A 14,589-nucleotide genomic window follows, 5' to 3' on the forward strand; every position below is an offset into this window, starting at 1 on the left:
CGAGAAAAAGGACAAGAGCTCTCGTGTCTAAGCCGAGACTGAGCGGGACTAATTTGAACAGTGGATATCACATTACTGATCATCTGGGTGGTTCGATTCACAACTCATTCCACAACTTGAAGTAGAAGTGAGTATTTCAACCACCACTGAAGTACTTCTCTGACCTTTTTCTCAATACTCCACGACATTCATAAGAACAACTCCCACTGATCGAAGTTGTGATTTACGTTTCGTTTATCGTTCCTCCTAATCTATTGTACCTGGGCTCGTATTGGGAGTCTCCCCCTGGTGCATCGGTGTTAGAGTGCGAAGTGGCTGAATGGCTTTGCCAGCCGTTTCCTGGCTGTTAATATGCAGGTGTGTGTGTGTGTGTACTGTAGAATTTATGAGTGTCCACTATGGCTTCTAATGCTTTTCCTGAACACAGATGAGATAATGGAAATGCCAGAGTGAATAGTGTCCCCAAGTTGATTGTAATTGAATCGCTGTGATGTCAGGTGCAAATCTGAGGTCAGGGGAAACTGCAGCCAACTCGTCCACCGCTCCACGACTACATTACAATCCCTGTGCGCTGCTTTGTTAAATTGAAGAAGTTAATAGAAGTGTCCCGTGAGAAGATGTACTGTGCGGCGCCATCAACATAATAGCGACCTCAGAATAGAAGTGAGATCCTGTTTCATGCAATAAAATGAACCCCTTGTCAGTTTTCTCAGCGCCGTGATCTCCAGCTTCCACCACGTTAGCAGCACGCATCGCCAAACTCCAAATGAGCTTTTTCTGTGTTTCCTCAAGTGTGTTATAAAGGTTTTTTTTATTGTAAATACAAAAAGTTCTGCAAAGTTAAAAAGCCCAAAGTCAGTGAAGGGAGCTCCCCCCCCCCCCCCCCCCCCCCCCCACAGAAAACACTGACGCTCCCGAACAACCTCGTCATTAATCTGAATTCTGCGTGACATCACAATGGTGCCAGACATTTGCATAGTGCACGCCCATCACCTGGTCTGTTACGCCCCCTAACAAGTAAAGCGAAAGCAGAGGCCGACTTTTCCTACACGACCCCTGAAAGAGAAAGGGGCTAAAACCAAGAGGAGCTGCAGCAGTGGACAGTCTGAGGAAAGTGATGTTTTCTGGACATTTAAACCTTTTCAAGTAATGACACAAATTAAAATTATGAAGCTGGATATAAGCAGAATATATTTCCTTTAAGCTGAACACACGGAGTGGAGTGAAGCTTAGTTTAGTGCAGAATTCGACCCCAAACGTCTAAAAGCCTTCTCAGAACAACAGCGTTTGTTGAGGACGCACAATTTCCAGTGGACCTCACTTATACTTACCAGCCGCACATGACACAGGAAAAACCAGGACGACCTCGTATTTTGCACAATTGGACCGTGAGAGACAACAATGGACAGTGGACTGTACATATCGCTCCACAACCAAGAAGGCCTCTCCTTCAATACACGCATTCATACAGCAGCAGCAGGCAGCAGTTTGCATGCTAAATCATCCAAGTCAATTAAAGAGTCTCTTCTCTCAGGCAGTAAATTGCCAGACTCTGATCTGCCGTTGACCTCAAATCCCGATCCAGAGGAGCCACTCGCCCCCGATCGGCATCGCTCTCCTCCCCAGCTCTGTAAAATCACACGAAGCTTGGCTCTTACTTTACTTAATTTAGTTTTTACATGCCTGCTGAGGGTTGGGCAAATTGCAATAACGCTTGGTAACGGTATCGCGGTATATTTGCTTTTCTTAAAACAACAACAGCTTTTCAAACACAAACCAGGTCCATAGAGTGGAAACTGCACAGGTCTTCCTCCTGTTTGTTAGTTTGCAGCAGTTTCAAAGTAAGTTATTGTTGTTCTGCCCTTAATCCAAGAGCGGAGGGAGAGTCAGGGCGCAGAATGAATATCTGTGTCAAAGCGAGAGCAGGCGTGGTGGCGGCACGGGTGTCAACACTATTGTGTGCGGCCTGTGTTCTGCTTTCCACATCCCCAGAAGGTCCACCAGGGTTTGAGTGACAGAAACTTCCTCATCACAGGGTGAATGTGCGGCTCCGTGCAGACGTCCGTGCACCCTCCAATTTGTTGTCACCGCAGCACAATGCTGCAGGGGCACCAACTCCACACGGCCGCAGCAGACTGAGTAGGAACGGGTATAATAAGAAGAACTACGCATCCGTGGTGTCCACAGCTGTGCCTGTGCGTGTCCGCGAGCGAGGGTAATTGAGGCTTTACACGCCTCTTATTCTGCAACGCCGCCGTGCTGTCCACACTGCCACCGCCACGCTGGGGCAGCAGCTTCGTTTGCAAACAACGTTTTTCCACATGATTTGCTCGTACACACTAAATCTTCTTCTTCTTTCCGGCAGACCAGACGCAGATTAGTGCACTGCTCCCTCCTACTGGTGTAGTTACGTTATTGTCACTTACAATTTGTGAACTAAACAAAAGCAGTCTTCAATCTCACGTAAAGAATAACTGAAAGCATGTTCTTCCCGGCATTCGCTCACATGGTTTGATGTAAAGGATTTTGAGGGGATTTATATGTAGTTTCACAGTGCCAGGCATTTTAAAGAGGATCATAAATTAACTTATCAAGGTACATGGAAAAGGGTTATTAAAGGAAACCTTTTGAACAGCCACCAGCCAAGAACAGCTGTTTTTGTCAGTGTTCAGATGTGAGCAAATGCAGCAGCACAGAACCTGAGAGGCAAAAAATGCAATGTGGTTATAAATTGGCTGTGTACCGAAGTGTGTGGCTCACTGTGAGCACAATGAGTCAATCAGACTAATTGTGCCAATTAAGTGTCCAAACATCTCCAGAGATCTACCTCTGGGTATGGGAGTGTTCCAACAGGCGCTTCTTCTCTGACGCACATCGATGGGAATACAACCCCCCCCCCCCCACCTCCTAAACAAACACACAATTTACGCACAAGCATGTACACACACATGTACATGTAAATACATATATATACATATATATAAATATATATATGTTTTTCTCTGTGCTGCCGGGTTAAACGAATGGATTTCTCTTTAACAAGTTCTGCTCTTATCTGCACTGTGCCACCCAAGCTAGTCTGAGGTTGTCTGCTTTCCAACTTCTGTTCCGCCAACGCTTAACAAACACACACACACACACACACACACACACACACACACACACACACACACACACACACACACACACACACACACACACACACACACACACGCACACACACACACACGCACAGTTACCTGCGGCACGACTGTTGATGTTTCTCAGTCATGTGACCTGTTCAACTCTGCCCTGTGGATGATGTTCACATGCTTTTGCTAAAAGGGTGTGTGCAGGTGTTAGTGTGTCTGTGTGTGAGAAGAGAGAGAGACAGGGGGGGAGGGGGGGGATTAAACAATACTTGGGGAGTGGGGGTTTTGCAGAAAGCTCGGAGGGGCTCACCACATCATTTACTGATCAAAGACCCCGGTGGGTGAGACACAGGATGAGGGGTCTGCAGACAATTTTTCTTCTACCCTGATGGTTGTAATTCACGTCGGCCTCCTTAGGGGGTGATTAAGAAAGTGCCGTAAATTACATAAGTGGCTATAGATGACTTCTCTGGAGTCTTGTTTCAAATGGGGCTATTACACGTTGACAGGCCTGAAAAGGGAGAAGGGGAGAGCGAAATCGAGAAAGGCCACATTATCCAATCTTTTGATCGTTGGACCCAGTTTTTTGAGCTTTTCAACTATTTCAGTCTTAGCCTGGGGCCAAACAAACAGGTGTCTGCCCCCCCCCCCCCCGATCTGGGTGGAGCCACAAACAGATCCGGGCTCATGATACGGTGTTGAGACCTTCAGAAAAACAAGGCCCTTGTTGAACATGGGAGGATTTCAGGTTGAGAGAACCTTGTGGTTGGTTTGACAGCGGGAGGATAGAATAGAGGATAAAAACAAATGTGTCTAGATAAGCTCTTTCTTCGCTCATTCACCCCCCCCCCCTGACTGGGCTGTAAAAAAAAAAAAAAGGCGAGTCCAGTAACTGTTTGTCAGCTACCGAGAGTGAAAAGCTTTAAGGCAGTTAAACTCGAGTTCAACCCAGAAAAAAAAAAAAGCTTTACAGCGACATCTTTGTCAATACCTCATTCTCAGTGTGAAAAGAGAGGAGGAAACTCTGGATAGTGTTTTTTGATAGGAGAAGAAAAGAAATGGAAACGCCCTTCACAACTTTGCGCACAAAGGGGCGAAACTGGATAGCGCAGCGCCGTGGGGCGATTTCAAGATGCTACAATGAGGTGTGTCAGAAGAGAAGAGAAAAGGTCTCTGGCAATTACAGTGAAAAAAAAGAGAAAATAGCTGTGTCATCTTAGACGTCTTTCAGAGTCAACAGGGAGTTTGTTTTTACAGTTCACATGTAATCCCGAAACGGAGCGTAAAGAGCTGAAACGGCACCTTTATGACTCCTGTCTGGAAAAGCTCCATTTAATTTATCAGCAATTTTAAAGTTCCCATTATGGTCGTGATTTACAAAAAAGCTGCACCCTGGAGGATTTTGAGCCTGGACGAAGATCTGAGGGTGTTTTCCGTCTTCGATCCGGCTCTTTATCGCTTTTTCATGAGTGAAACTGAAAAGAGAAAACACGACGAGGGGCCTGTCAGACTCACGTCGGGTTAAAAGGGCCTTGATGAGGTTCAGAAGCGGCCTCGGACAAAAGCTCTGCCCCCGTCACACGCACCCTTTTCTTCAGGTTTATGTCTGGCCCAGAACAAAAAGCCCCCCCCACCCCACCCCCTGACCTCCACCCATCAAAGAGCCGTCGGTCTGGCCCTTGCCTGACGTGCACGGTCAAGCCTTCGGAGCCGCAGAGGAAGAAGCTAAACCAACAAGCGCCGACGGGGGGGGGGCGTACTGGGAATGATTGACACGGCCGAGATAATCTCCCTCTGAAACGTTATTGAGTATTCAGCTCTCGACAGCGGGGGTTTCAGGGGATGATTCTTTTACCCTCATATCCCTGGCGTCAGCCCTTTCTGCACCTTGTGTTAACCTGCGTCACCTCCTCAACACACCTCGAAGAACGACATCCACAATAAGACAAATCAGGCGAATGGCCGTTCTTGTTCTCCTGCACTGAAATAGAAAAACCCAACTTAACCTCCGGGTTTGGTTCTTTCTGCTCGTTTTTGAAACCTAACCTTTACACCCTCCATGTTTTTCAGAAATCCCGACGGGGACGTTCAGCCATGGTGCTACATCGCCGACAACGAGGACAGCATCTACTGGAGATATTGTGACATCCCCTCATGCCAGAGTAAGAAATCGCTGCCGCTCCTTCATCATTCTGTCTCTCTCTCTCTCTCTCTCTCTCTCTCTCTCTCTCTCTGTCTCTCTCTCTCTCTCTCTCTCTCTCTCTCTCTCTCTCTCTCTCTCTCTCTCTCTCTCTCTCTCTCTCTCCCTCTCTCCCTCCGTCTGCTCTGCCCTTCCATGCCCTTGGGGCCATATCACGGGCACACGGACGTCATTTTCATTGCAATGCTCCTCTGCTCGTCTGCTATGAATAGCTTTTACTGTATGACTTGTACACAGCTATTACCATCTGAGAAATGCCTCTAATTGCCTCCCATCAGCCCTCCTCCCGCCGTGCCCGGGCCTGCCCTCGCTTTAATGCGAGCTGTCAATCACGGCCTCTGTGTACGTGTGTGTGTGTGTGTGTGTGTGTGTGTGTGTGTGTGTGTGTTAATAAAGTTCTCCGTCGGCTAAGCAGCTTGTTTTGACTCGCTTCTTGATGTGAGTGATTAAACACATCGACCTGTTTGTGGACGACTTTTATTCCCATGTCCAGTAACTGATGGACGTTTTGGGTTCTGGGACATTTTGTGTGTGTCTTTCACAGTGTTCCTGTGTTAGATATTTAATTTTAATTACTTTAATACTTTTTTCCCCCACATTTTTTAAATTTGTGCTTGATTCCAGATTACGTCAGAATTTATATTGCAGACATTTATGAAGTAAAAGACTTTATTAAAAATATGAAAGATGAAATTTGGCAAAGCAGACCTCAATATAATCTATTTAATGAAGATAAATATCTCACTTGCCTCCTCAGTCATGATTTACATTTCCCATTTCTTACTGAGTCTACCTCATACTCTGTTTTTATTTGATTTCTCTGTTTTCTCTTTATCTGAGCTCTTTTCTATTTCCTTTCCGAACACTTCCATCCCAGTGTCTGACCTTTGCGTTACTTAATATCCAACGTGTTGTAGGATTTCTCCTGGAGCTGAACCCAAAGACCTGAAAGATAAATCGCAGCATGTGTCTGAACTTGACGTAAAACTGCTGGACCGTCGTTATCCGAAGAGTGGAAGGGCGAAGTAATGAGTTGTTGTAATTTTTTTGTCGCTGCAGTAGGTACCACCAGGTCTCAGGATCCTCCCAGGCCCTCCAGCAGCCCCCCCCCCATTATCCTGTCTGGGTAGCGTGCTTTCTCAAAGCCTGCTGTTTGAAAGGCTCAGTATCCATTAACCCAACTAATAATGCCTGTTGGCTGCACAGCCATGTGTGCAGGGGCAGGGTATTATGGTATTTTTGTGCATGTGTGCGAATGATTGTGTATAGGAGGTTGTTTGCATCCCATTAGACTTTTGAGTGACCTATTTCAGACCAATGTCCATTTATCTCAGTGGGTCTATAGCCCAACATCCTGAATCTTTGTGGTCTGGGAGGAAAGAGGAGTGCGGTCCACACGGTCGCAGGGTTTGTCTCTTATCTTTGGTGGAAATCAGGCCAGCTTTTGTTCCAGGGTTTGCCATGTGCTGGTGCAGCCTTGTTTTTGTCTGGGATCCAGTACCTCACAGCGTGTAACGCATCCTGGTGACATGTGGCCCATTTCCAACGGCTGAGCGCCCGTATCAGATGCTGTCTTACACGAGCGTTTCCCTTTTCTGTTGGTGAATTAAAAGTTATTCAAAGCAATGTAACGTAAGGAAAGGAGACGAGGCTCTGCTGCGAGCCAGCGTCATGAAAACATGCCTGTTCAGCAGAGACGGTTTCTCCCTGCAGGGAAACCACGGAGCTCTCAGACACAAACGCTCTGTCTCATCTATTGTGAAACCACAATCGCCACGTGGTGCCTTACCTTCTGGCGCTGCCTGCTCTCAACACGCTGCATCCGAAAGCCTCAGCTCCCAAGTGAGAAGGTACTGATCTCTGTGTTAGTGCTGCTGGCAGCAGAGAGCTGGAAAACACTGTGGTGTAACAGAGAAAGGGCAACAGTGGTCTTTGTTTTCATTTCGTCTGGCTTTTGTTTTGTCTGTGCTTTCGTTTTGTCTACTTCTTTGCTTACGTTTGATGTGGAGTGGCTGGTGGTTGGTGGCCGCTGGCTGCGGCACCTGGAGCCGGCCAACCGTCGGCCTGTTATCCAGCTGGGCTCCCTGTCATCTCGGGTCATGCCACCCCGGTGAGGGTGACACACCCTGGTGGAGCGCACACGGTCACGCAGGTCACATGAGCCCAGAAACACATACTCGGACTATTCCGATTATAGGGTAGCTCACAACATTTGTGGATCTTAGTAATCCCCGGTGGCAGCAGTTATCATGTGGTGGAATTATCCAAACATTTCAAGAAGGCGCTGTCAAGGCACATCGTCCACTGGACAAATTGACATTTCCATCTGTGTCCTGCAACAATGACACTGGTTTGGAGGCCCGTCTCATTCCCAGGCCACTAAACGCTCAGCGAAGCACCGGCTTGTCACTATGGGCTGTGATTTATTGAAGGTCGGTTTCCTGTGAAGCAGATCAGCCAGAAATCTAACATTTTCGGGAAATCTCCATTTCCCCCCTTACAACTTCAACATCAATAAATGTCAAGGGTGGAAAGTTAAAAGTTTGTTCTCTGTACTCGTAATGTTGCTGCAGAGAAAACTGCAGAGACCAGGGTCGAAATCTTTTTTCCCCCCTGAACACATTGTGCATTGCTGCCTTTAGAGCAATAATCTTTGTTTGGCAGTGAGTGCGTGTTTATAAGATTTATACGATTATAAAGCAGAATATCTGTGAAGATTCTGCTTCTATTTGTGATGCAACCTGATTTCCAAATCCTTTACGTTTTGAAAGTGGTCCGAGTCCAGATTAAGACGAACTCAGGCTGAAAGTTCATTCATGTGATTTGAAAATGACTCAGTTAAGTGGTAATAAAATCTCACAAATTGTAGCACAACTCTACTTTGTGCCTACTTTTTTTTTTTTATTCTGGCATCTTCAGCAAATATGATTCATAATGAATAATGTTCATAGCTTCCTCATGCAGGGTGTTCCCCACTGGAACAGTACGTTGTGTTTTGTTGTGGCTCCCGTGTGTTGCCATGCATTTACCCCGGCTGAATTCGATTGACACAGAGTGAAGCTGTCAGGGTGAAGTCTGCCGAGCGTTTGCCAAGACCTTGATCTGCCTGTTGGAAGCTCATCTCTCAACAGGATAAAACCAAGAAAAACCCGTTGTGCCACTGCGTCCGGTTTATTTAACGTGTTTCGGTGCAGTGACTTTTAGAAAAAATGCAAACGTACAATATACATATCACTCAAAGGATGATTGAAGGATTAGTTAATTAAAACCAACTTGTGTACTTTTGTAAAGTCGGCCTCGTTACGTAACTTAAGTTTGGACCAGAGTGCACCACAGTTAAAAGTCGAGCCAGGTTTAGAACGGGGTCCACCAGTAGTTATTCATTTATACGTTTTCAACCCTCCCAAAATGTCAATGTCAAGGATTTGTTCTTAGTTTTTATTGCCAATTTCTTTTCTAAACTAACAAAGCTCCAACTTGTGACTTTGACAACATCCTCATTATATAACCTGTTGACTGTACATTTTTTTCTATCTGTTTATGTCACACATTGTTATCATTGCTGACAATACTTCTCGGATAATGAGCGTCATTATCCTGAGGCCAGAATTCCCCGTCAGTGATATTTGGATATTTCTTGTTATGGAGCTGTCAGTGTGTTTACACCTGACTAATTAACCCACTTGATGTACGGCTCGGCTGCCGCACTCACAGCAGGTTGTACTTTAATCTTTTTGAGCTATTGAGGGAATGTTTGATTAACCCCCCGTCTGTCACCATGAAACACCACGGCCACAAGCATCTGGCAGCCGAGCGAGCCGCCGCACCTCAAGCACATAAAAACAAAGCAATTACTGTATGTGTTTGATCCCGGCTGTTATTACTGAACACTAAGGGGGAAAAATGCAGTGATGAGATTGCGTCTTCATTAAGAGTGATTTATGGAGCGGTCCTCCCCAGTGACTCCGAGCTGTGCTCAACCTTTTGGGGGACGAAACTGAACTTTCCAATCGGTCAGAACTTAACAAGGCTTCACATAAATGTTTTTATAATGAACCTTTTTGTTTCGGTTGCTGTATATTTCCATTTTTATTTGCTCGAATACAAGTTGTACAAGCCCTGGCTTCATCTCGGGTGTTACAATGAGGTGGAAATCTTGATTTTTGTAGTGAAATGTCTCCGAGCGAATCGAGATTAGACAGTTCAGCAGCAAAAATGAATCATAAACTTGATCAATAAAGCACCTTTCAAACCAGAGTAGAGAAAATAAGAATTGAGGGCGAAAGCAGTTTGAACATCCCACAGCATCAGGGCAGAAATATGAGAGTGAAAGTGCTGCAGATGAGAAAATACATCAAATATAATAAACTGAGTCAGTGAGATCAGAACCAGGTGAATTCACCATCACGTGTAAGAATATTGATTTATGATGCTCGTAAAGTTAAAGAGATTGGACCTGTTCCAGCCGACTGATCCAGTCAATAATTATAACACACACACACACACACACCTCACACTTTAAATTATAGTGCTGTGAAGGAAAATATCATAAATGTGGATCAGACAGAGAAACATCTTTGAAGATTTTTTTTTTTTACGACAGGCAGGAAAAGTCAAACGGTCGAACGAACGTCAGAGACGAAAACAAGCGGGAGTCAAAACGAGCAAGAAGCCGAGATGAGTGGAACACGACTGGAGCGCTTCGGCCTGGTGGCTGTTTCCTGAACCTCGGATACTTTCAGGTTCAGGTCGTTGCTGTACTTCTCTCACTCCGTCTTTTTAATTCCGAGGCAGAAGTTTTCCCCTAGGTGGTCTTGTACCAGCTTTCACCACAACCCACCCTTCCTACCATTATACCGAGGCAGGTTCAGGCACCGCTGAGTGGAGACGTGTGTTTGTTCCTGTGTAAAAAAAAAAAGATTTACACTTTCAGAAAGAGGACATTTTTGTGAAGTGAGCTCATCTCTTACTTCTGTTAAGTGGAATCTGTGCTGTAGGTTAAAACTGTGGCTGTTTTTTAAGCATAAACTCGACGTGAAATTTACAGAAACTTGGGTCTGGAGTTCGTCTTAAACATGTGAGGAACACCGCAGGAGATTGTCCGGGTCAGACGTGCAGATGTGCTCACTCTGACATCTTCTGGACGTTTTCCTCGAAAAATTTCAGAAAATATCGACTGACCCGAACATTTGTCTTCTCACATACAGCTCCTCCGGAAAATGTCTCAATGGCTCAAAGCTGCTTATGAGAATTTAGGCCCGGTCACATTTTGCTTTGGAAAAAGAAAGTAAAAGATTTTTGAAACAGATGATCCAGCAAAACCAACGTGCATGTACGTGCACCCCCCCACGCAACCACTGTCCCCCACGGCCTCAGGCTTGTAAATAAAAATAAAAACAAACAAAATTACTCATCATACATTTTTCATGGGAATAAACCAGCCTCCCTTTAAAGTAAAGGAATCACCACAAGTGCTGTGTGAGTAGATTTAGGAGAGATAGTTTTTCTCCTCGCCGCTGGCCTCCTCTTGGGGATGAAGTAAACTTTAATGCTGACATTCGACTTGTTCACTGACGATAAACTGGAGAAAAAGAAGGAATATTTTGAAGATGTGTAGAAACCGAATCGAGTGTTTTGATCGTCTCGTCTTCCTTATTGTTTTCTGTCTGTTCCGAGAGTGGAAAAGAAAGTTTAAAAAAGATGATCCAGCGAAACCCAACAATCAAAGAGCCGCCTCGTCGTGGGGATGAAGTTTGTTAACCATCAATAAACTGGAGGGAAGGAAGATTTTTAAAAGCAAATCAGGAGACAGAGATATTTAGATCAGTCACAACAGATCTAGGGAACATTTTAAGTGCACGGTGGATAATTGTGGATTTTCCCCCTTAACACAACATTAGATCCGTCATCACCTGGTGAAGAGGGTGGGGGGAGCTTTGAGCACACTCAATGTTATCTTACCCTGACCTCTGACCTCCCTCAGCTCTGCCCTCAGGTGAAATACCTGAGTGCAGTGCGCCGAGGAAACTCTCAGACAGAAACTGGAGCGCACAGAGCCGCACACAAAAAGCTCGCCAGGGGACATCAGGTGCATTTAATCTCTCCGCCGCCCTCCCTCCCTCTCTCTCTCTGTCTGGCTCCTTCCCTCGCTCAACATGGCCGGGGTTAAATCAGCCAGGCCCATTAGGGAATTAAAGGTATTGATTACGAGGCGAGCTGGTTGTGTAGAATGTTTGCTAATGAGAACAAAGTAGACGGCCATTGTGTGGCGGTTCTCTCGCGGTAAAGGAGGAGATGAATAGCGGGTCAACCAATTTAGCGCTCAGGAGCGAGGGCTCGCAGACCTGCAGGGCTCTGCTCAGGTGCAATAATACTGGTTTATCACTGGATCCTGTTCAGGTTGTGTAGTCCGAGCTCACATCGTGTGTCTGTGTGTGTGTGTGTGTGTGTGTGTGTGTGTGTGTGTGTGTGTGTGTGTGTGTGTGTGTGTGTGTGTGTGTGTGTGTGTGTGCTTTGCTCATGTTCAGCCAAATTTGATCTAAATGTATTAGCATAATCAATATGACATTTAATTGGAGAGTAAGAGCAGAGAGTCTGCAGCCCTGCTAGAGGCTCTGGCTGTGAGAGCCAGACGTTCACAATGTGACGCTAACATTACAGCCTGTGTATAAAGATGGACGATCCACAGAGCTCATGCCAGAATATCCTGGATACGGTCGCCGCCTTCTTTTCACGTCGTTAGGACTCAGAGTCGTGATCGTGGTGTGAAACCGTGGTAACAAGATCCTGCCAAACCAATCACGAGTCAGTCCCAGCTGTCAATCATGATGTTTCACTGCTTTTTCATTGCATCAAATATTTAATTGAAACCAAACTTATCAGAAACACTTGAATTTACATCATTATGATAAGAACTACCTAGAAAAAATGAATTAACGTGTATTTCTACTTTTTAGTTTGGTCCATGTCCCATCAACTTCCACGGAGGAGGTGTGGTTTATGACCTACACTGCAGCCAGCCACCAGGGGGCGATCACTTTTATGGCGCTGTCATGTCGTCCCACCTTTATTTACAGTCTATATGTCCACAATAATAATAATACATTTACTAAACAGGTGCTAAAGACAAATTCCAGCTGAGGTAGATAAAGCTGTCATGGTAACATGCAGGTTGATATTTCCACACTAGAACTAAATCTAAGTGTCACAGATTCACTGGTCACGTCTTTGTTCCCCTCTGGATAATATATAAAGATAATTCTCTCAGATTTCTGACTCGACGGCTCCATTAGTCGTCGTCTCGTTCGTCCCTCAAACCAAATCGTTGACTGTACAAACAAGATGCAGAATGTAATTATCTAATCTGCCACTAAATTGAAATAGGACATAAATAATTCCCCCCGAAGCTTCATCGTTAAACGACTTTTTTTTCTTTTTTTGCATAAACGTTACATATTTAATTCATGGACTGATTAGATGCTGAGAAAATAATCAGGAGTCGGTTTATAGTCGTCTTTACTTTCATATAGTTGAGGTATAATTGGCTGAAACAGCTTCAAGGGGCCATTAGTGCGTCTTCTTGTTTCACTGTCTGGAATAATACCTTTTCTCTAACTTTCTATTTTTACTCTGTCTTGTGGCAACACTGCATCAGCAAAGCTTTTATATACCAGTGGTCCCATGGTGCACTTTCACTTTCCAGTTCCCATCTATGCAACTAAGGTTCGATCTGGGTCTCTCTCTTTTTGGAGTTTGGATTTTCTCCCTGTGTCTGCGTGGGTTTCCTCTCCGTCCGCTACCAAGACGTTTGGTGGTTCGAATCCCTTGAACCCAGTCTGCATTCGGCACTGAACCCTAAATTACCCTGGCTGCACAGCGTGTGTGAGACAATAAAGAAAAACTCGTTAAACGCCACATTCAAGATTAAAACATTTCCACGGGTTCATATAATTCGTTGTTTGTGTGTAATTTAAAAAGCGCTGCATATAGAACGGCTGCATGACTGCGTGTGAATGTGACTTGTAGTGTTAAGAGGTCGATAAGACTGGAAGAAGCACATTATAAAAACAGTCTATTTACTATTTACATTCTCTCTGTGTGGTGAACTTTTTCCTGCACATTCCTGGGGACAGGTATCGGCGTCCAGATAACCAGGGAGAGGTCGATCTCCTTGAAAGTGAACGATGATAAATGGACGTGCGCCCACCGTGCTTATCTACCGCTTTCCATCTCGCCGCCGCCGCCGCTCCTGATATCAGCGACTCCTCATTTGGTTTGTCAGGGGGGAGGCAGAGTGATGCGGTGCGGCGGCCATTTTTCATCTGGCCCCTGCATTGTTGAGCCCGGTCTTTGAGAAGGCACTAATTATTCATTTAAAGCTCCGACTCCTCACTCTTCCCTCTAATTAGATGGTTAGTCACTCTCCCAGGGCCCAGGGCTGCAGCATTGATCTCCTCCATCTCAATCTTGGTGCATCACACACACACACCCTCACACACACACACACACACACACACACACACACACACACACACACACACACACACACAGAGACACGCACACTCTGCCCAGAAGTGTGTGTCGAACGTCCCACTAGCAAAGTCAGTCTGTTAGATACAAATCCGTCTCTCATTCTGTCCAATAATAAATCCTGCATTGTCTCACTGTAGCTGTTCCCATTTACTGGCTTTGGAGAAATTTATGATCCCCGTAGAAAAAGCAAAGCCTAAACCAACAGAAACACATCATGGTGATTCCCGAACCTCCCCAACAAATAAAATACTGTGTGTGGGGGGGTGTTAGTGACTCTTCCTCAGTGTCTCCTGTGTTCTCACAAGCTGCGGTGCAGGCGACGAGGCTAATCACAGGCCTGATGAGACGCAGCAGCTGTATTTGTTTATGTATTGCGTATACTGTACTACAAAAGGAGTAATACATGGGGCCGGGGCCCAATGAGAGGGAGCCAGAGCGAGGAATGAAAGCAGGGAGAGAAAGAAAGAAAAAAAAAAAGAAATCACAGAGCGTAATAAGTGTTGTTTCCTCGCTTTGTTGTATTTCAAATTCCTGGGAAGGCTGTGCGTGTTCCAGGAGGTAGGTGTGTGTGTGTGTGTGTGTGTGTGTGTGTGTGTGTGTGTGTGTGTGTGTGTGTGTGTGTGTGTGTGTGTGTGTGTGTGTGTGTGTGTGTGTGTGTGTGTGTGTGTGTGTGTGTGTGTGTGTGTGTGTGTGTGTGTGTGTGTGTGTGTGTGTGTGTGTGTCAGA

At 45.5% G+C, this 14,589-nt stretch overlaps 1 protein-coding gene across 2 annotated transcripts in view; it reads left to right on the plus strand.

The window, feature by feature from the left end:
• kremen1 (kringle containing transmembrane protein 1) overlaps positions 1–14,589 on the plus strand; it is a 54,740-nt gene that overhangs the window by 23,654 nt on the left and 16,497 nt on the right. For both annotated transcript variants that reach the window (XM_034596413.1, XM_034596414.1), the window contains exon 3: positions 5,202–5,293. In XM_034596413.1, coding sequence (XP_034452304.1) covers positions 5,202–5,293 — 92 coding nt within the window. The remainder of the gene's footprint in view (positions 1–5,201; positions 5,294–14,589) is intronic.

This window comes from Hippoglossus hippoglossus, chromosome 9 (genome assembly GCF_009819705.1).
Source record: "Hippoglossus hippoglossus isolate fHipHip1 chromosome 9, fHipHip1.pri, whole genome shotgun sequence".
NCBI classification, from domain to species: domain Eukaryota; kingdom Metazoa; phylum Chordata; class Actinopteri; order Pleuronectiformes; family Pleuronectidae; genus Hippoglossus; species Hippoglossus hippoglossus.